Here is a 23,392-nt window from a genome sequence, read left to right on the forward strand (position 1 = left end):
GTGCAGTTACTTGGAGACATTTTCTCCCACGTAATTAGAGAAGCAGAGGTGTGTTCCCACAACCCTGAAACTACACAGCTTGATCATTGATCAGTTGGCCTGACGCTGAACAAAACAAACTTGGCAGCAGCATGACAGGGTTCACTGCCAGGCATTTGTTTTTCAGATTATCTAACTTCATTTTGAGCAAGTATGAATTATTTTTATTTTTATTTTTTTTTGAGACAGAGTTTCATTCTTGTCACCCAGGCTGGAGTGCAGTGGCACCATCTTAGCTCACTGCAACCTCCGCCTGCAAGGTTCAAACGATTCTCCTGTCTCAGCCTCCCAAGAAGCTGGGATTACAGGTGCCCACCACCACACCTGGCTAATTTTTCTATTTTTAGTAGAGACAGGGTTTCACCATGTTGGCCAGGCTGGTTTTGAACTCCTGACCTCAGGTGATCCACCCACCTCCGCCTCCCAAAGTGCTGGGATTACAGGCATGGGCCACTGCCCCTGGTCAAGTATGAATTACTACATTTATCCTTAAAAAAAAATGTTTTTTTAAGAGACAGGATGTCACTCTGTTGCCAGGCTAGAGTGCAGTGGTGCAATCATGGCTCACTGCCTCCCGAACTCAAGCAAGCCTCCCACCTCTACCTCCCAAGCAGCTGGGACTACAGGCACACACCAGCACACCCTGCTAGTTTAAAAAAAAAAAAAAAATCTGCAAAATTTTGTTTGATCCTCCAGCTCCAGCTTCCCAAAGTGCTTGGACTACAGGGATGAGCCTCTCCTTAATTAGCAGTCTCACACTTTCCTGCAGTTTTAATTTCTGATTTTAATGGAATGGGTGACAGGAACAGCCCCAAGTGGGGCTCATACAGAGCCCTGGACCTTCGTGGTTGTGAAGGACCCAGACGTGAAGCACAAGATTCGAAAGATCATTGAGGAGGAAGAGGAGATCAACTACATGAAAAGGATGGGACATCGCTGGGTCACAGACCTCAAGAAACTGAGGTACAAACAGTGGTGGAACTAGGGATGTTTGCCTTGGCCTCTTAAAATAAAATCACCACCACCACCATGTCCTGGCTTTGTTGTAAGCGTGAACAAGCTTGATTCTATTCTGCCTCTTGGAGGAATTACGGAAGTTAAGTCAGGGCTCACTCCTGTATTGCCATGTGACCGTTTGGTAAATAGGCTCTGACACAATTATTTGCTTAGTAAATAACTGAGGAATTACTTCACTTTTCACTCATCTGGAACATAAAATGGTGAAATTCTTCTCAAGATCTTGCATGAAGCAAATTACATTTTGCTAAAGTGATCAGGTATTCCAAATGATTTTACTAAGCAGGTTTTAGTTTTAGGACAGGTTTAACACAAGTGTAGTTATCTGTGAGGCCTCAGTAACTTTTTGGCTTCCTCAACTCCAGGAAAGCAGTGGAGGGGAATTCAGTGTAAGTAGTTTCTCTGTGGTCCCTCAACAAATGCAGCCCTCGGGGTCTGCTCCAGGCACCGAAGGCACAGTCCGCGTGCTCTATGGAGGAAATGGAGAGTGTTGGTTCATCGAGTGAGTCAGGAAAGTGGGTTACAAGTGGCTCCTCTGTGTTGATATTTCCATGATTTAAAATTCTGATGCTTGGCTTTAAGCCACTTTATGTATTTTAACTATTTTCACTCTTGCAATAACCATAGGGGGTGGGTACACAAGATTATATTTTATAGAGGAGGTAACAGCTCCAGGGGAGGCCAAGTAGCTTGCCCAGTGGCCAAGACAGTCCAGCTCCAGTGCAGATCTTCTAAAGCATTACCATTTTCCCTCTTTGTAGGGAGAAAAGAAATGATAATGGTCAAATGTGACTAAGCTGGTTGAAGTATGGTTAAGTAGCTTTGAAAGTGTAAGATACAGATGTTCATAGAGTAAGAGGAACCATGGAGAAATACACAAGTGAGTTTCGTGTGCTTTGGAACAAGGAAGCATAACCAGGCTAGAAATGAAATGAATGGTGATTGTCTCTTGCTAATGAATGATATAAGATATCCTAAGGTAAAATCCCAATATGGGATTATATGACTCTCTGTCCTTTGATTATCTGTGCTAGAATAAAACTTCTGCCAAAATGTGTGGGCCAGGGTAATGAAATCAAGAAAGATATTCTGAGCTGGAGAACAAAAATTCAGCTCTGCATTTATACCTCACATGAATGATCTCCCTCTCCCACAGAAGTTCCCTTCTTTTTTCCTATCACTGGGTGAACAGCATTGCCATCTGCCCACCTGTGATTTTGGCTAAACCTCACTGCCATACTTGCCTTCTCCCTTGCTGAATTTTGACCCAGTGCATGCTGGGTAATAGGACCTGCCCTTGTATCTTTCAGCATTTCATATGTCTTGCCATACTAGGCACTTATTAAGACATGTTTACGAAATTGAATGATCCTGGTCAGAAAAAGTGGAATGAGACAAAAACAAAAATTCTGCAGCTTTTCAATTTAAATATAAAAGATGAGTAAATATGTTTTTATTTTTATCATAAAGAAGCTAAGGTAGTAAAAGAGAACAAAAAATATGGGCAAATATTATCCTAAACCTCTTTTCTCTTCACAGAACCAATTGGATTAAAGAGTACTTGGATATTGCACCTATTTTGATTCTTATTTTCAAACAAGTACATGGTTTTGCTGCAAATGGCAAGAAAAAAGTCCACTACTACAATGAGATCAGTGTTTCCATCGCTTGTGGCATCCTGCTAGCTGCCCTGCAGGTATGTTGAGACATCAAGGGTTACAGGGTGGCCTTATTAGAACATTTCAGCTGAGTTTTCAATTCAGGGACATTTGGAAATTTTTTTTTTATCTAAAGTAGAATTCCTAAGTGAGGTTAACTCTGATGTGAAAACTGACTCTGGAAACCTGGATTGGTGAGTGTGATGGTTCAACAAGCTGGGAATTCACTATAACATCATTTCAAGGTTAGAAAAATTGGTGTTGTGTTTGCAGTCATCTGTAACAACATGAAGTTTCAAGGGTTTTGGCAGACACACATGAAGAACTTTGGAGCCTAAAAGTCACAGAGGCTAACTCCCTGGATACGTTCACTGTTGCTCTCAGAGATGATGGAATGACTAAAAAGCCATGAGAAGGGCTCTTCATAGAGCCCCTTTTCTGAGAAGTTTGCATTGCATGGCGTTAGGAAGATGGTCATGTGCTTTTCAAGAATTCCATCTGCATAGGAACCAGAGCAATGCTAACATGAAATGGAGCAGGATTGCTGTATAGTTTTCAAACTATTCATGCATTCACTCAACAATGCATTCACTCCACAAATATTTTCTGAGCTCCTTTTTGTTTTGTTTTGAGACAGGGTCTCATTCTGTCACTCAGGCTGGAGTGCAGTGGCACCATCACAGCTCACCGCAGCCTTGACCCCCTGGGCTTAAGTGATCCTCCCACCTCAGCCTCCTAAATAGCTGGGACTATAGGCATGCACCACCATGCCTGGCTAATTTTTGCATTTTTTATATAGATGGGGTTTTGCCATATTGCCTAGGCTAGTCTCAACTCCTGAGCTCAAGTAATTCACTCTTCTCAGCCTCCCGAAGTACTGGGATTACAGGCGTGAGCCACCATGCCCGGCCCCTGAGCTCCTTCTATGTGGCAGTTCCTGGGAGCCACTGGGGATAGTTGTCTGATGAACTGTATATTCTAGCAGAGACTGGGGGCTGGGTAGGGGATAGAGAGAGATGGTAAACCCATAAAATTAATGTAGAAAACAACATTATAAGAGCAAGTAACCATGCTTTTGAGAGACAATGGATTCCAAAAAAAAAAAAAAAAAAAAAAGAGCTTCTTCACTATCTCAAAGAAAAACATGTATGTTGAATAACACCTCCCAAAATGCAGTCATTGAAATGTGTTTTAGGTTATTGGAAAAATTATCCTGAAGGAGCTGGCATTGATTTCCTTCCTGAATCTGTAAGCAGGTAAATAATGGAATCACCATGCGGCATCAGACTGCAGGGCACCGCCACTTGATTGAGGGTCCTGGAAGAAGCAGTGAAGCCTGCAGCAAGCTCAGCTCACAAGGCCGCCCAGGCGCCTCTGCAGCAGGCAGTCTTTTTCACTTTGCCATTGAGTTTGCTGCCCCCTAGCTTTCATAAGGCATAATCCCGAGAGTAGGTTATGATTAGTGATGGAGGAAAGAAAAATCTCCATGAAGCCCCCATCTCCAGTATGGTGACTGGGTCCAATAAGTGCGCCATGCATGTCTTGTAGAGGCAGCTTCCAGAACTTCCCGGTCAGGTTTAGAGGTGGGGATCTGATTGGAAAAGCTGGAGAGGGGCAGGGGGGGAAGTGTCTGGAAGCTACTCATTGCTTTTACTTAGATGTTTGTTATTTGGAGGCTTGGAAAGAGGTTGATAGGGTACCCCTTGGCCACTGAGTCCCCTATCAACGGGCATCAGCATTTCACTGGGTGGGGATGCTCTGCTTCCATGGTTGGCTCTATAGTCATAGGAACTTGCCGTGGTGGTTGTTTAGAACAAAATATACAAACCTTTATTAATATATTAAATACCAAGAGCTAGCAGTAGCTCTACAATTTTAAAGTAGTGATGAATGTAATGATATTTTAAAATATCTATAACAACTGTAAAATGATATGAAAATAACTGTGGATTTCATTGGTGATAAAGTCATAGATATTGTTAACACTATTGTGGTTTGCTGCCTACATTTATAAAGGAAGAAACTGCTAAATTTCAGTTAGATGTTAGTGAATATAAAAACTTTTTTTTTTTTTTCAAATTCAAGTTCATGGACCTGCCAAATTCAATCCTTGGCCCTTTGGGGGTCTGAGAATTCCAGTTAAAAAAATCCTGACCTATAATAAGACCAAAGTACTCACATCGAGAGAGTGAAAGATAAAATAATAATAGAAGTCAACTTAACATTAATAATATTAATAAGAGGAATTGTTTAATATGGTCTGTGTATTTGCGGGTTTCTACTGCTAGAGACATACAAAATTCAGTATGGAGTAAAAGCTGTGTCTTGAAAAGGACCAAAATATAAAATGACACCAAATTAAGGTGTAAATATTTTCTCAAAAAAGTTTAAGACTTGGCCAGGCGCGGTGGCTCACGCCTCTAATCCCAGCACTTTGGGAGGCTGAGGCGGGCAGATCACGAGGTCAGGAGATCGAGACCATCCTGGCTAACATGGGGGAACCCCACCTCTACTAAAAATACAAAAAATGAGCCGGGCGTGGTGGCGGGTGCCTGTAGTCCCAGCTACTCGGGAGGCTGAGGCAGGAGAATGGCGTGAACCTGGGAGGCAGAGCTTGCAGTGAGCGGAGATCGCGCCACTGCACTCCAGCCTGGGCGACAGAGCGAGACTCCGTCTCAAAAAAAAAAAAAAAAAAAAAAAAAAAAAAAAAAAAAATTAAGATGTATCCATTTCAAGTTCAAATACTATGTGAAGATATGATCAAGGAGAAGAAACACCATGATGAAGTAGAGCTAATGACAGAAAGAAGAAATCAGTTAGGTTTTTTGATGCATGTATTCTTGAGAACAGTCTCTCAGGTATTGTGAAATCTTTGTTAATCAAGGTATATAATGATGTTGTATAAGAGACCTTCAGCAAGAAACTATATTGAGTCACTCTAGATTCATATATGTGCATGTGTGCATGTGTCTATATATGGGTTCATATATATATGGGTTCATAAATATATATGGGTTCAAATGCCAATATTAGAGTTATTGATAACAAATCATAGATTCCAGGCAGATCACTGGAGTTCAGGAAAGAATATTTAGCAGGAAAATTGGCCAGTTATGGTGGCTCACACTTGTAATCCCAGCACTTTGGGAGGCCGAGACGGGCAGATCACTTAAGCTCAGGAGTTTGAGACAAACCTGGGCAATATGGCAAAACCCCATCTCTACAAATAAATACAAAATATAGCCGGGCATGGTGGTGCATGCCTGTAGTCTCAGCTACTTAGCAGGCTGAGGTGGGAGGATGGCTTGAGCCCGGGAGGCAGAGGTTACAGTGAGCCGAGATCATGCCACTGCACTCCAGCCCGGGTGATAGAGCCACACTTTGTCTCAAAAACAAAAAACAAACGAACAAAAAACCAAATATTTATATTTAGTAGGAAAATTATGTTGCATTTGGGCTAGGACACTGCTTTGGTGGACTCTCTTATCATTTGGTTCTTGTACCAGGACACAGACCAACCCCTTAGCTTAAAAGGAACTCCCTGTTGTTTTTGCCTTTCCTCTACTGTAGTTGGATTCCTACAGTATTTTTCTGTAAAATAACCATTCCTATTTCTTAAGCATCAATGAAAAATAACAGTATTTTTCTTCTTCCAGAAGCTTGCCATGGCTTGGTTAAAAGAAGGGAGGGGGTGGGGAGACTGATGGGTGCAGGGAGGTTCACGATACCATTACCTGAGCTGGCTGCCTCTTTGCTGCCCAACTTCAAGGAAATGATAGGAAGAGCGGGTATAATCAGGACAAGAAGGTCCCCAGGTTAGAGGGAGAGCAGTCATTCTGCCTGCTGACTTTTAAATGATTTCTTATCCTCTTATTTTAGAATGCAGGTCTGGTGACTGTCACTACCACTCCTCTCAACTGTGGCCCTCGACTGAGGGTGCTCCTGGGCCGCCCCGCACATGAAAAGCTGCTGATGCTGCTCCCCGTGGGGTACCCTAGCAAGGAGGCCATGGTGCCTGACCTCAAGCGCAAACCTCTGGACCAGATCATGGTGATGGTGTAGGCAGGGCCCCCCAAGGGAGTGGCAGGGAGACAGCGCCCCTGCTTCTCCCTGCGCCTCTCGCCTGCTCCTCTCGGGTCTCTTGGCTGCTGTTTCTCCAGGTGTCAGGTCCCCTCATTGCTCTTCTCGGGTGGCCACACTGTGTCAAGAAGCCTCTCCACACTCTGTGGCACTTCCAGTCCCATAAGTCCTGTTTCTTATCCACTTTGGGAATGCATGAACACTTTACAAAGAACATGCCCTGGTTTTTACATTTTAAAAGTTATTCTAGAAAATCACTATTGGCTTTTTTCTTTTATTTTTAAAAAACTCACATAGAGGAGACAATCAGAAATTTACCACAGTCCCAAGAATTCAGCTACATGATGATTCGAATTTAAATTTAGATTAATCAGATGGTCTCCTGCTGTTTGATTTCTGGTGGCTTTTAGACACTACTTTTTGAGAACTACTTTTTTTTACCGAACTTCAGGGACACTCTGCTAGTTTTGAATAAGTAACCATCAAAGTTACTAAAACATGGCCAGGCACAGTGGCTCATGCCTGTAATCCTAGCACTTTGGGAGGCCGAGGTGGGCAGATTGCCTGAGCTCAAGAGTTCGAGACCAGCCTGGCCAACATGGTGAAACCCCATCTCTACTAAAAATACAAAAAATTAGCTGGGCGTGCACTTGTAATCCCAGCTACTCAGGAGGCTGAGGCAAGAGAATTGCTTGAACCCGGGAGGTAGAGATTGCAGTGAGCCGAGATGCTGAGATGCCATCACTGCACTCCAGCCTGGGCAACAGAGCGAGACCCTGACTCAAAAAAACAAAAACAAAGTTACTAAAATGTCACCTTCACAGAACAGGACAGGGTACCCTTGGGTCACACGGGCCTGGCTGGCATGTAAATGGTCAGTTGCACTGCCTAGTGGTGTGGTAGATCTGACTTGTAGCAATTCATAGAAGCTGCTCAATACTCAAGAATCTTGCAAGACAGTTATTAAACATTCATAGCTTGAAATTGCCCATGGTGGGAGAATTTACATCACAGCCACTACAAATCAGCGCTTGCTTTCTTTTTCTTAAAGAGAGCTGCTTACCATACATAGCACCCCCAGTGTCTCCCTTCTCTTCTACCCCACCCCCCGAAACACACTGACCCCTATTCTCCAGATGATGGCACAGCTGTTTGGGACTGATAGGGTCAGTCACAGGTGCCAGGTTGGGAATGCCAGATGTAGTCTTCACCCATCACCTTCTGTCGTCCTTCCAGGGGTGTCATATACAGATGCAAACTCTTACAGCTTGGATGATTTCTCATCAAGCAACTCTACTCACCTCTTTATCCCCTTCCACTGTGCGTTTCTTCTTCTTGTCCTCATTTTCCTTGAGAAAACCCTCTCTATAAAAAATTTCCATAGAGTACGTGGCTGATAAACAACAAAAATTAGTTTCTCACAGTTCTGGAGGCTGGAAGTCCAAGGTCGGGGTGCCCGCATGGTCAGGTGCTGGTGAGGACCCTGATCTGGGTTGCACACTGCTGACTTCTCATTGTGTCCTCATGCAGTAGAAAGAGGGTTAGAGCCTCTGGCATGCCTTTTATAAGGGCACTAATCCCATCATGAGGCCCCACCCTTATGACCTCATCACCTCCCAAAGGCCCCCCTCCTAATACCGTCACATTGGGGGTTAGGGTTTCAACATATGAATTGTGGGGTACACAAACATTCCGTCCATGGCACTTACTTTATAGGGTTTGGCATGCTGCTCAGTACATGGTTAACATTCATAAATGGTGCGGGCCCTTACTATGGTAGACACCATTGTCATCGCAAGGCAGCCCTGCTTGGGATTCAGGTGAGCAAATGTAACATGGGTGGGTGAGGGACTCCCCACCCATCAGAGAAGCCCTCTTGTGGCTCAGGGGCAGCTGCAGGGCCAGATGGAGTTTGCCTGCAGGGAGTCAGCCTTACGCCATCATAGACCAACTTGAAAGATTTTTTTTCTCTGTGTAGTTGATGTTCTCAATCTGATATGCAGCCAGGTTATTTACTTCTGAAGCATCAGAGTTATTGATTGTCATTGCCCTGTGGTTCTCACTCTTTGCAGACACTCTTTAAATTTTTATTTTAAAAATTATAATGCAAACATCTGGCCATCACCTTAACCAAGTGACAAACTCCTAGCACACCATTAATGGTAGGATAACTGACATTAAGTGTTCCTGTTGGGATGCATTATGAAGTATTCCTTCCAAAGATGTCAATGGAAACTAATCAGTCTTACACATAACTTTCAGTTTACAGTAAATACAGAGGATAAAGAAGTTAATGGCATGGTGGAATAACCAAAATGTGTATCGTTCTACAAGAAATAGGCCTGGACTATTTAAGGAGCGAGTGTCACTGTGGGAAGAATAAGAGGGGGACTGTCCTGTCCTTGCTAGTCAAAGAGTGGTCCTGGGCCCATATAATCATTGGGACCACCTGGGCACTTGTTAGAATCAAAGACTCTCAGGCCTCACTTAGACATCCAGGATCAAAATCTGCATTTTAACGAGATCCCCAGGTGATCTGCATGCCTGTTAAATTCTGAGCTCTGTTCCAGATAACCAGAGACCCAACAACCAAAGGCAAAGCGTAAGCCTTGATTGGATTTTGGTTTAGGAAAAATCTCATAGGTATAAAAGACAACTGGGAATGTTGAATGTGGATCTGGTGGTAGGTGATATTGTTAGGGATGTGAGTGATGCCTGCTGAAGTACTGAGAGATGAAGCATCATATTGACAACTTAGTCCAGGAAAAAAGAAGGTGTGTGTATATGTGTGTGTTCGGAGAGTGTGAGCGAGAACTAACATGGTAAAATGTTAGGTGGAGCGTGTACAGTTCTCATTATACTCTTATTTTAAATTTATGTTTGAACATAGTCAAATCTGAATGGAAATACATGAAAATAAGCATTTCTTTCAGTCATATGAATAATTTGCCTAAAAATGCCCTCTAAGTCCATCATTAGGTTAAGCGATTTACTGAAGGTGCAGATATCATGCTTATTTCATTGGGTTGTTTTGGAATGTCCCCCAGTTGGATAGTTTGAGGAATGGAAATGAGAATCGGAGGAGAAATAAGGCCAGAGGCTCACATTGCTTGCAGGGAACCGACTGAGTAATCAAGAAGAGGAAGGAAGCCCTTGGAAGGAACGTAAAATCCATTTCAGCCTGCCTGCCCCTTGGAATGGAGGGTCTTCTAGGGACCAGAAACACCAGACACTTCTTCTGCCCTAAGCACACCCCACACTAATTTCTGCTGCAGCATCATGATCAGGGCAAATCAGCACAGCCCCCCAGCCATCAGTGGTGTCTAGAAAAGTAAAGATAATTTTCTTCCTTCTCTCTGCAGCCCCAAGCTCTTATTAACCTTCTTTTATGTGTTCATTAAATGCAGTCATGTGACAACTGTGTTCAAAGTTAGAAATAGTGGTCTGGGAGGCTTATAGATCCTCTTGCTGTTTTGAGGCCATAAAACCAAAAAAATAATGGAATGATTGCATCGCTGCGAGGAAGTATACTTAATTAAGAAAGTTGAAAACGGTTTGTGTCTTACTAATAGGACTCACCTGAAGACTCCACTTTGCCAAGAGGGAATTTTTAACTGAAAGTTGTGTCAGCCAGCACAGGGTAGAGCCATGGTCCTCATACTTGCTGGCATCACTCATCTGGTGGTCTGTTAAAGCACAGATTGCTGGGCCGCACCCTCAAGGTGTGTGATTCAGTAGGGCTGGGTGGTGCCCAAATGCGCCAGTTCTAATATATTCCCAGGTGTTGCTGATGCTGGTGATTAAGTACCACATTTTGAGAACCACGGGGCATTGGCAATCAACAAATGCAATGCTTGTGACTTGACATGATAAAAGTTCATTTATTGGGCAGGCAAAGTCCTCTGCAGGCCTGGTAACCCTCCGAGACAATTACTTGCATGGGGTAACCCAGTAATCCTGTGGGATACACCTTCTAGGTCATGGCTGCCTCCTTCCTAGAGGCAGCAGGGGGGGAGGAAACACTGGAAGAGCTCACCCCAACAATTCCATCCTACCTTGGCCAAGGAGTGACCTCCTCAGTCTCATAGCCCTTTGGCTAGAACTAGTCATGTGACCTCACAGGAGGTGGAGCAGTGTCATCAATGTTATCATCCCCCTGCACCTGCAAGGAAGGAGGCCCGGATGTGTGTAGGTGCTGGACGTCTCTTCCCCAAAACACACAACTCTGACTTTGGGAAATAAAACTGGATATAACAAAAAAGAAAAGGAGCGGAGAAGGAAAGTTGAAGAAACTGGTGAAATCAGAATAGGACAGTGAAAGGCATAAAGATTTTCTTCTGAAACACTAAGATCGGTTGACATTTGTCTGATACAGCTTTAAATAGAGTATCACTTTGGGCCAAAGAAAATTGATACAAACATACATAAAGTGGAACTAAGATTGACTTCTTCCTAGACATCCCTGCCTCTGTCCACAAAATGGAAACTTCCATCAAGAAGTACTGGAGGACAGTTCAGTATTTCTTCTTATTTGCTCCTCCCTATGAAAGGAAGAGTGACTTCTCTGATGCATGAAATTGGGGGTAAATAGTTATTGCACATTTGCTCAAACCCCAGCAAAGTGCACCCCATTTTAAGCCAAATTTACAAACTGGGGGTGATTCACCTTACAAAGATGATCCACCAATTGGTTTCTCTATTTACTTTATTCTTGCTGTGTCACCCAGGCTAGAATGCGGTGGTGTGATTATAGCTCACTGCAGCCTCCACCTTCTGGTCTCAAATGATCCTCCCACCTTAGCCTCCCAGGTAGCTGGGATACAGGTGCACACCACCACACCCAGGCTACTTTTTCTAAATATTGGAGTTCCCAAAGAGTATTCAAACTGATGTGATATTTTAAAAAACATTTTGTAAGCATCTTTTAGGAATATCAGTAAGTGGAAGAAAAACACATAGTTATCAGTGGATATTATGCCAGACAGGCATGAGAACTATAATTTTATTTTGCTAGGTATCAGCAGAGTGCCCTGTTATAATTTGTGTGAAATGGAAACAAAGGTAACATCGTGTTTTCAATTCACACATATATACAAGTAATGAGCGGTCCAGAAGAAATGTGGCTCCAGCTCTGCTGCTACTGTGCCTCCATTCTCCTGCCCCACTCAGCCCACAAAAAAAGGCTGGACACTCAAAAAACGCTGCGTTTATCTACCTTTTAGAGAGGGTGAATAGCAGAGAACTGGAGGTGGGAGTGGTAAGGAACTCCCAGCAGGGTAGTGGAGGGAATGGGCTGACGCATCTAAGGCTGATGCCAGGTCTGCTCCCTATCTGGGTGGCCTCAGCGAATGACGTCCAGGACATCCAGGGGCAGGCTCGAGGGAGAACAGCCCCCAAAGCTGAGATCCTGCCAAGCTAAATACAGTAGTTCTAATGAAATGTGAGAGGCTATAATCCCATTTGGGAAATTCCTAAAAAGTCACGAGGCAGGGGAATGGTTTATGTTATTATCATGACCTGAGAGTCATGGCTCAGAGTCAAATGTTCAGGATTAAATTCAATGGCATTTAAATATCTTTAGAGCGGGATGGAAATATGTTAGCAATGCCTGCAGAGTGCCAAGTAAACGCAAAAGCCAATGAGATCATAGAGGAAGTTGTTAGCTAACCTAGGTGGAGTCGCCAACTTCCTTCTACTCTAATAATTAAAAATAAAAATAATATTTAGGAGGTAATTGGAATAAAGGTTCTAAAATCAAACCCCTCTGAAGGGTGAAAACTGGGAGCCTCCTGTTCCCATAGTAACCACGGCACTCAGGGCACTGTCTCCCAGCGCTGGAGTACTGTCTTATGACCCGAGATCCTAAGCAACCTCTGCTCATCTAAGTTGTCCACCATATTGTGGGCAGGAGTCCTTGACAATAGTAAATAGTACATCTGTTCCCTTGTCGGGTAAATGATTTTCCAAGTCTGGGAATGTATAGAATTCATTATGGAAATAATGCAATAATTCAAATCCATAATATTGATACTTTCATGTTAAGTTTAGGAATAATCTTGTGTATGCTCCTTAAGTGATTTGAATCTTTAAAAAGCTTATGATTCCAATTTGAAATGTGAAATTGATTTTAAGTTTGTGATTTGAAGTTGAAAGGTATAAGAATATTTAACTTAGCTCATTAACAGTATTAGACTAGATTTACTATGTTTAATGTATTAGATTTACAAGAGATGCTTAAATATATGAGAATGTTTTGTCTTAATTGGTTACAATCTTGTCATATCAATGATTTGAAGTGCTAAAATAGAAAATTAAATATGATAAATTACACAAGAAGTTTAGAATGTTTAAAAGATTTTAATAAACAAAGCCTATAACTGAGACTGATGGTTTAAGGGAGTTTGGCTTATTCAGCTTCCGTTAATCAAACATTAATTAAAGCCCCCTTTCCCCAAAGAGATTTGTTTTATTTCTTTGTTTACTAGTTTTATAAATAGAATAATAAAATGTGTGTATGAGGTCAGAATGCTTTTGACAGAAGTAATACAAACAACAAAACCTCACTATAACCCAAACAAATAAGGGATTATTTCTCCCTCCTAGTGAGAAGTCTGGAGGTAGATATTAGATGCTGGTCTATTGGTTCAATGACGTTAGTGCCAAAGTCTCAGTGGTTCTCTTGGTCTTTCTTCATAACCACAGGATGCTGTTATAGCTTCACCAATCACAACAAGCACAGTGCTTGAAACATAATAGGTGCTCAATAAATATTCAGTACATATTGAATGTGTGCAGAAATATATCTCAATCTAGTCATAAAATTTTAGAATGCAAGATCTGAAAGGGACATGGGAATCTGTGTTTTTAACATGTTCCAGGTGATTCTGCTGACCAGGTGAGTATGGTAAACGTGGCAAGTGTTCTCAAGTGAGCTCATCAGTCCCAGGGCTGTTAGCACCTTCCATCTGCCAGGCCCTCCCTGGTCTAGACCTCCAGCCTTGACCTTTCCCTGAAACTCCAAACTCTTACTCCCAGCTGCTTTCTCTGTCCCTCCACTTAGATGTCAGTAGGCACCACAACCTTTTAATGCTCAAAATACTACTTTTGAGTCTTTTCCACCCCTTACTTGGCCCCTCAATTCATACTTTTTGGGATGGAGCCTCAAATCTAGAAATCTTCTGTATTAGTCCATTCTCACACTGCTAATAAAGAATACCTGAGACTGGGTAATTTATAAAGGAAAGAGGTTTAATTGATTCACAGTTCAGCATGGCTGGGGAGGCCTCAGGAAACTTACAAGCATGTCAGAAAGAAAAGCAAACATGCCCTTCTTCACATGGTGACAGGAAGCAGAAGAATGACAGCTGAGTGAATGGGGAAACCCCTTATAAAGGCATCAGATCTCATGAGAACTCACACTCTCATGAGAATAACATGGGGGAAACTGCCCCCATTATTCAATTATCCCCCATCAGTTCTCTCCCATGACATGTGGGGATTATGGGAATTACAATTCAAGATGAGATTTGGGTGAGGACATAGCCAAACCATATCATCATCTTAAATTTCTGTGATTCTCTTATTCTGCACATCCAAATCCATGAGGAAGCTGTACTGACTTTATCTCTGAATATTGACCATGGGAGGGGAACAAGGAGAAGCAGTGTGAACAGGAAGAGCATGCTGCCTGCTGCTGTGAATAATAAAATATCTTGCTCTGACCCATTAGTCTCGTGTCTTCTGTCAGCATCCACACTACTAAGTCAGGCTACCTTGCTATCTTGTGAGGAGGGTAAAATCGTAGGTCCTTTACAATTCACGACCCTTGGCATTAGATGTTCTCTCCACCTGCAATGCTCCTCCCCTAGATACTGTTATGGCTGCTCCCTTCATGTCAGTCATGATTCAGCTCAACCCAGTACCTCTGCTGAGAAACTTTCCTTGACCACCCAATCTCCAGTACCCCCAACCAAACCCCAGTCACTCTCGATCACTTCAGATGTTTATTTTCTTCAGAGCACTTATCATTATTTAATAAATTTTAAAATTTTTATAGGGCAACATTTAAAATATAGACACAAAGTCCTAAGAATATTATAATAAAAACTATGTAACCACAACGTAGGTTAAGATACAAAACATTATCAATACAGTTAATACCGCCTATGTATTACTCCCCAATTCCATCCTCTTTCCTCCCTCCGCAGAAGAAAGCACTAATCTAATTTGGTCTTATTAATGCCCATGCATGTAAAAAATACTCTTGCCACTAAATAGTATCTAATATTTGTCCATTTTAACTCTACACAGATGGCATTAAACTTTACATATTTTTTCTGCAACATTTTTCAGTTATGCTTGTGAGATAGTCCATGTCGATATGTGCAGCTCTAGGTCATTCATTTTCACTGCTCTATACCGTTGTACGAATATATCGCACATTTTTCATTTCCTTATGAGTTGTCATTTAAATTATTTTACATTCATTCTTTGTCCTGTGGGAATGTTTAAGAATTTCTCTAGGGTATATACCTAAGAGTAGACTTACTGGGTCAAAAAGAAGTCAAATTTTAGCTTTTCCAGATCTTGCCAAATTGTTCTTCAAAGGTTTTCCCCCTCCCCCTGATTTTTAAAAACTCATTTACTGAGTAACTCCCATAATGCAATCGTAAATTCTAAGATGACTTATCAATCATGTTCCCCTCTCTATTCCTGGTGCCGGTAGCTGCTATGTGAATATTTGTTGAATGGATGAAGAAATGTAGGCTGAGAGGGGTGCTGTGACTTATCTAGAGTCACAAAACTATCTTAGTGACCAAGCAGGATTTGAGCCCAGGCTGCTGACTCCCTAAGAGGAAGTGGTTATTGTAAAGACAATTCCCCAAGCTGTGATTGCAAAGGTCCTGTCTCCAGGAGAAAGTCTTACACAATTTCACACTGAATGACTGGAGCTCCTCACACAGTGCCTGAGCTGATGTGGGCCAGACATGATCCCAGTGCAGATGGGAGTTGCAGTTCTGGAAGATTCTTCAGCAGATGCAGATTTGAACCTCAGAGTGCAGGAATTGAGCCTCTGTGGTGATGGAGTTGAAGTAGCAGGAGGACCTCAGCAGGGTGGGGACTGGCAGGGTAAGTGGGTCACTCAACTGACCCTCAGAGGTTTTCTGTACAAAGCCCTGAGATTACATCCACCTTAAATTTAAAAAGCAAAGAAGGAAGCACAAAGAGATCCTCTCTCTAACTTACCCATTGTCCTTAGAGGACAACCCTGGAGATTGCTTTGAGCAGAGTTGGAGGGCCCCATGGGGGCAGCGCAGATACATGCAGAAGCTTGGACACTGTTGGTTTGGGGTCTTCAGTTTGTGTTTATTCCAGCTCTTCCTTCTAGCCAATTTGCATTTGGTTTTCATTCCACACTGTCTTGGATCCAGCCTGGAATGTATAAATCACTTAACTAGCAAGCAAACAGCAGGGCCACCAGAGGATGGAAAAGAAAACCCCTAAAGTGGGTTTAAGGAAGGGCAACTGGATAAAGGCGAAGAGAGAGAGAATGGGCGGGCAGGAGGCAGAGAGAAGCTGAGGACGTGAGCTGTGATTGTGCCTCCTCATCTCCTGAGGATCAGCTCAGCCAACTGGGGTACCTGGAGAGAGAGAGAGAGAGAGAGAGAGAGAGAGAGAGAGGAGAAACTATACGGAGCATGTGTGCGGAAGGAGTATAAAATAGAACAAGCCCATAAACCCAGCTTCAGGGAGCCTGACTATCACTCAGAGTGTCTGCTTCCCACCAGGGGGTTCCACTGAATCAACCTGAACTTTCTGTATGCCCGTTGGGCCCCCAGCTTGCCCTTCTTGTTCAGATCAAGAATCCCCTTCCATGTCCTTCTCCCAGATTTACATTCCCATCCTTGAAGGCCAAGCCTTATGTCACTTTGTCAAAGCTTCCCTGGATTCTCCCATCAGACTTCAGCAGGGAAAGAGGAAGGCTGAGCTCATCTCTTTCCTCTGAGCATCTTGGGCTCCCTGCCTGTGATGCTGGTTGCCGTCCTCCTTGGGCCAAGCCTTCTGCCAGACTCTCAGCTCTCAGAGAGCAGTGACCAGTCTACCTCAACTCTGTGTTCTGGGGCTCCTGGGGGCCATGATAGGTATCGGCTGGTAAGGTTGTCATTGCAGAGGATCCTTGCAATTTGAATGACAACACTGGATGGTTACAAGACTTCAAAAGCTTTTCTGCATTTTTGCTGGAGAACTCTTGGGAAAAAAGAGTGCCTGAGTCTCTCTGATTTAGTAGCTAGATGAACCAGTTACAACACAACCCACGTAATTACGGGGAGTGTTGGGGGGGGGACGTGAGGAGTGTGGGGCAGCAGGAAGGGGTTACGCTTAGTGTGACCTCTTTACTCTTTGGTGCCCTGCATTCTTAACATAGTTTTGGTCACAGACTGGTAGCATTGAGCTGACTAAACATTATGCTTTGTGAAATTCTGGACTGGAAAAGGAATTGAAAGGCTATTTCTAAGCCCATCTTCTACTCTTGGAAGAAATAAATGCACCCCACGCTCCTGCACTCTAAGAGATTACAGGGCTGCTCAGACAAGATCTGGCCAGGTAGAGAAATACCATGCTAATTATTTCCAGAAGGGCAATTTAAAACAAGGAATTGATTGCACTGTGGGGAGAGAGAGGCAACAGTGATTAGCCCTGACCCCTCCTACCCAGCACTAGAGGGACTGGGGTGGAGGGATCTCACTAGAGCCCAAGGTCTGGGAGCACTTGGAGGAAGCTGGAACCATAGAGAGCTTGCCAAGAAGGGCTGGTGCCAGGGCAATGCAGCCACAGCCAACGAAGCCGCCCGAGGCTGAGAGGCGGAGGAGGCATACCTTGAGTTTTCTCTTCCTCCCACCAATGCTTCCCATTGACTGAATTAGCCCCGCTCCCTCCTTTCCGCCTTCCTCCTTCTTTCTTCTTCTATCTTTGTTTTAAGAAAAACTTTTTTTTAAGAGAAGGGAACATTTTTCTAGAGCTCACCAGTATCTCTAGAAAAGAGAGTAGCACGTTTACCATAAAGAAGTAAAAAAGATAGTGCCCTTGTAGCCCTGACTGCAACGAGGAATGATGCCTTTTCCTCCTGGATTTCAAAGCACCCATGTGAACTGCAGACGAATGAACCCATCTCACTGGAGGTGCGGTGGGACACTGGGACACAGTGACTAGTGGGTAGGAGCATGGGCCCTGAAGCCAGACAACTTGGCCCTACTCCTAAATGGTGATCTTGGGCAAGTGTTTCAACACCTCCATTGAAGATCTACATCTACAAGTAGAAAGGGGAAAGTGATCACAGTAGTCCCTACTTCATGGAATCAGTGTAAGGATTATGAAGTTAATACATTTAAGGATCTTAGAACAGCACTTGGCAAACAATATGAGTACTGTGACTTTGAAAAGATTCCTAAACGATCCTGTGTACTCAGCCATCTTCCAGCAAGGCTCCTCAGGATAGAAAACCTGCTTTGGCATGCCTCCATGGGGCAGTATTTGGACTTAGGGATCAAATATCATCAATTTTTAGCTTTTAATCAAACACACACTATTTCTAGCAGTAAGAGTCAAGTGCTGGCTTGGCATCCTTCCAAGTGTCATCTGGCAAGGACTCAATTAAACTAGAAGGAGGAAATAGGAAAGACAAAATAAGCCCCCCACTTTTGTCTCAAAATGTCATTTCAAAGACTGCCAGGCTCAGCTGCTGCCCCAGCACAAATCAGGGTTAATGTCCTGCACCTGCAGAATGAGGGCCCTGCCACCAGCTTGTGACGTGGCCACCAGCACCAGGCCAGGGGAGCTTGAAGGGATTTGAGTGCATTGGCCCAATCATTTGGTTGGCAGGTCGGGCCAGCTCCTCCAAAGCCCATGACACTACAAATTGGTTTCTCAAGTAACTTTTTCCCAGGTTCATGTGTGGTCTCTTCTTTACCTTTCAAAGTTATAGTATTAATTTCTGAAAGAATGAAAATTGGGCTAGTAATCCCATAACAACGTATATTAACGATCAAAACAAAAAACGACTCTATGAAATATATGAGACCCCCAAAATATCAAGCAAGGATTCAGTTCATAAAATTGAAATGGGGCCTTATGAAACTTTTATCACACACTCTTTGTGAACTTAGAAGTTAGGGGACTTCTGAGAATCAGTTAGGTGTTTAAATGTAATTAAATGAACACTTCTGCAATTCCCTTAATTAAGGACTAAGGGAATTAAGGGATTTAACTTATGCCAGTTTTCATCCATGCATGATTTTTTTTCCATGTTGAAAGCAAAACTCAGAGTTTCCTAGCTTAGAGGCAGAAACTCAACCAGAGCCAGCGTGAACTCTGGCAGTGACCTTAGAAGCGGGAAATTGTGGGGGAGGAGCTGGAGAGAAAATACAGCTTAAAAGAGACAGGATGTCCACTAATTAAAACTAATACAGGACATTAAAAACAAAGTTAATGGTGGTACTTTTAATTCTCTAAGACTTCATTCATATCTAAACATGTGTTTTAATGGCCAAGTCCATACTTGAGGTACTATGAGTATTTGTTAATTGCATGAATATTCCTTATTTTAAGAAATATGTCTACTTTCACTAAAGACCTAAGGGAGGTGGCACTATTAAAACTTGTTTAAAAAACAAAAAAAAGGAGAGTTAAAGACAATAAGGAAGGCAAGTTCTAATAAGCTATTTCCCTTTTTCTCGCACTCTTGTGTGTAAATATATAAACCTTAATTCAAGAGGATCACATTTCATTTAGTTGTCTAAACATAAGCTCACTTGAAAATAGCCTGAGTGTGGAAAGACTTTTCTAAAGAATATTCCAGTGTTTGTTCTTCATCACTTAAAGCTGCAGTCTTAATTTTAATATGACATGTGGCATTCCAGACATAGAAGAAGCCATAGATCATAGCCATGGAGATAAATGACTCACTTCAAAATGAAAATTATATTGAAGTATTAAAACTTCTCCAAGTCTTACATACAAATAGATATGATTTAAAAATGCCATTTTCCTTTTTATGAACCATATTTCAATGATTGATCACAAAAAGAAAGCTGGAATATTTAGCCAATTTTCAGATCTATCTTTTTCAAAGTCAAGTTTAGAATGGAGAGATTCTGACAGCTCACTGGCTTTCTTCTATATAGTAAATTATGTGTGCTCTTCACTGTTTCTCATTTGGAATCATTAATTCATAAAATGAAAACTTGAAGTGAGACTTCTTTATCAAAACTAAAAATTAGGAAGCAAATACAGACAAAAACTGCTAAGTCAACATTGGCCAAGATTCTTTAATGAGGGAAAAACCAGCCATTTCAAAGACTAATGCTGTCAGCCACTCAGAGTGGTGAGAAGCCTCCTCTGCAGGAGTCAGAAGAAAACCTTTGTGTTCCTCCTCTTTGGGTAACATCGGCCATGCCTGCTTTCTTCATTTAAGTACCAGATGAGATCAGGTATATTTTGAAGCCATAAAGCACTATTTACATATTAGATGTTATAGTCACAGTGGGAACAGAAATACTGGAGATTCAATTCAAACTATTCTTATTCCTAAAAAATAACCCAAAGTATGTTTCTATAAAATGGAGTCAGTGTCAACTCTCTCTAATTCAATGGACAGCAAGGGAAATAAATAGCCATTCTAAAAATGGAATTGAAACAATTCAATAATCTCTGAAAATAAAAAAAAGCTTTTCCCAATGATCTTCAGTCTCAAAACAACATAGATCTGATTACAGGCTTCTTGGGAGACAATATTAACATAAGCAATCATATAACATGTGTCTTAAGAACCCAACAACTACAATTATAATATATTAGTTGTACTTTGCAAAACAGAGCACTCTTCAAAAATCAGTCCATAAGGTTGAATCCAAATGACTTAACCACGGGACACAAACTGTTCTGTGAACTTGCTCTAAAGATAAATTGTTGGACTGAAAAGATCAGAAGATTGACTTTCATCATCTAATAAATTATAGAAATGGAAAAAAATCTATTTTTGTCACAATGGCTCACGTGTCTTAGTTTTGATTTTCAAGGCACTAGTTTCAGCAGCAAGACATAGTTTATTCATAGCCTCTCTAAGGGTAAAACAAATAGTGTGCAGAGTTTGGATCAATATAAGAATGACTCACTTGACAGATATTTGGATCTGTAGAAACCTCAGCCTTCTGGTTCAGATGCTCCAAACCCCCACGTAATTTTTCCCTCTAAGATCCGTAAAATAACTGTCACCAAACCCATCCTAAAGATGCAGAACAATCCTCCACAACAAAACATTCTTCAAACATTTACTTAGAGTTAGTTTACTCTATTTTACCATCAATTCTAAAAAGCACACTTATTTAATTTCCCAGTATATAGTACATAGAAACAGGAATTTAGAAGGTGAGAGAAGAAGAAAAAAACAGGAAGAAACAATATTAAGAAAGATGTGAGCCCAAGTGGATGATGGCTCACACCTGTAGCCCCAGCTACTCCAGAGACTGAGATGGGAGGATCTCCTGGGTCCATTTCAAGTCCAGCCTCGGCAACATTAGTAAGACTCCCTCTCTAAAAAGTAAATAAAATAAAGATGTAAAAGCTGACTGTGTACTAGGTAGGCAACGGACAGAAAGATAGAAGCCAAGATGCACTCACTGCAATCAGGTGACAGTAAACTTTCAATTGAATAGTGCCAATTGAAATTGCCAATTGAAACTTTCAATTGAAACTGCCAACTGAATAGTGTTTAAGGCTGTCGATGCATTCAGTAATAAACTTCAAAGTGAATTAAAACATTGAAAGACAAAGGAGGATATATTAAAATAATTTCTTTTCCTGTGGAAAATTTGGAACATGTATGAAAAGTATATGAAAAAAAGCCGTCATGATCTTGTATCTTAGAAATAATCAGTCAACAATTGTTTAATTTCCTCTTGCTGCCACCATGTGCAGTAAATTTGCATACACTAAGATCTCATCATTAGGCCATTCCCTAATGCCCTGGCCTTGCTCTTTAAATAGAAGCTAATCATTGGAGCTACTGAGAGGAATCAGCGGACCTGAAGGGGTTCTGGGTGTTTTCTCCCTAGTGTTGCAAGGTAAATTGATCTTCTAGAAGAAACTATGAAGATTATAACCATTCTAAAGGGATTTCAATTGCATTTTGCTGACATATGTTAAATTTGTTGTGATAAAATGTAAAAATCTGCAGACCTACCTCCTCTAGCTATGTCAAAAGGGCAGCCACATCAGCAACTTCACATGCATCAAAATGTCCACACATCTGCAGATTTGCTTTTAAAAATATTATTTCGGTAACTGGAAAAATGAAGGCAAGTATCTAGAACATAACAACACATAGGAATCCAGCACTTGGAATAAATGCATACTTACATTTTGTAATTTTGCATTCTTTTAAAAATAAAAGTGACAAGACATTACATGTGAATGGGTAATACCTCATTAGTTTCTTCTTGGTTTTGATGCAGGGCAGGTGAACCCCCAAACTGGGGCTTAGCCTGGGAGGGTTTTTGGCTTTGCCCAGGAAAAACCTCAAAGATGAGCCAGTGGTGTTAGCAACTTCTATGGAAGCGGCCGTGCACTGCAGCAGCAGAGGGACTGCTCCTTCCAGAGCAGGGCCACCCCATTGGCAGGGTGCCCAGAGTAGCAGGGGCAGTTCTGCAGTCATATTTATACCCACTTTTCATTACATACAAATTAAGGGGCAGGTTTTTCAGACATTTCTAGAAAAAGGGTGGTAAATTCCTGGTCACTGCCATGGAAAGGAGTGGTAACTTCCGGGTGTTGCCATAGCAATGATAAATTGACATGACACTGGTGGACACGTGTGATGGTTAATACTGAGCGTCAACTTGATTAGATTGAAGGATACAAAGTATTGATCCTGGGTGTGTCTGTGAGAGTGTTGCCAAAGGAGATTAACATTTGAGTCAGTGAGCTGGGAAAGGCAGACCCACCCTCAATCTGGGTAGGAACCATCTCATCAGCTGCCAGCGTGGCTAGAACATAAGCAGACAGAAATATGTGAAAAGAGAGACTGGCTTAGCCTCCCAGCCTACATCTTTCTTTCGTGCTGGATGCTTCCTGACCTCAAACATTGGACTCCAAGTTCTTCAGTTTTGGAACTTGGATTGGCTCTCCTTGCTCCTCAGCCTGCAGACAGCCTATTGTGGGACCTTGTGATCATGTGAGTTAATACTTAATAAACTCCTCATATATATATGTGTATATATATATATATATATATATATTCCATTAGTTCTGTCTCTCTAGACAGATCATGTGAGTTAATACTTAATAAACTCCTATATATATATATTCCACTAGTTCTGTCCCTCTAGAGAACCCTGAGTAACACATGTCTTATGGAAAGGTGTTTTCACCTCCTCCCTGTTTCAGCCAGTCTTCAATCCAGTTTGGAGTAAAGTCTTGCCTCCTACCTCAGTTTCAATTCATTCCCTCCTCTTTCCAAGGCAACCACTCCCCTGTGGGTCACTTTTGAATGAAAGGTGTCAATTACTGGCAGAAATCTTTGGGATGTGGCTAAAAAAGTGTGT

The 23,392-nt window shown here is 42.1% G+C and overlaps 1 protein-coding gene across 3 annotated transcripts in view; it reads left to right on the forward strand.

The window, feature by feature from the left end:
- Window positions 1–14,512, forward strand: part of IYD (iodotyrosine deiodinase) — a 36,139-nt gene extending 21,627 nt beyond the window's left edge. For 2 of the 3 annotated variants that reach the window (NM_001131074.1, XM_024247784.3), the window contains 3 exon segments: window positions 843–1,002; window positions 2,596–2,752; window positions 6,594–14,512. In NM_001131074.1, coding sequence (NP_001124546.1) covers window positions 843–1,002; window positions 2,596–2,752; window positions 6,594–6,776 — 500 coding nt within the window. In that variant the 3' untranslated portion in view covers window positions 6,777–14,512. 3 annotated transcript variants of the gene reach the window in all.
- The last annotated feature ends 8,880 nt before the right edge of the window (window positions 14,513–23,392 follow it).

Source organism: Pongo abelii, chromosome 5, assembly GCF_028885655.2.
Source record: "Pongo abelii isolate AG06213 chromosome 5, NHGRI_mPonAbe1-v2.0_pri, whole genome shotgun sequence".
Lineage (NCBI taxonomy): Eukaryota > Metazoa > Chordata > Mammalia > Primates > Hominidae > Pongo > Pongo abelii.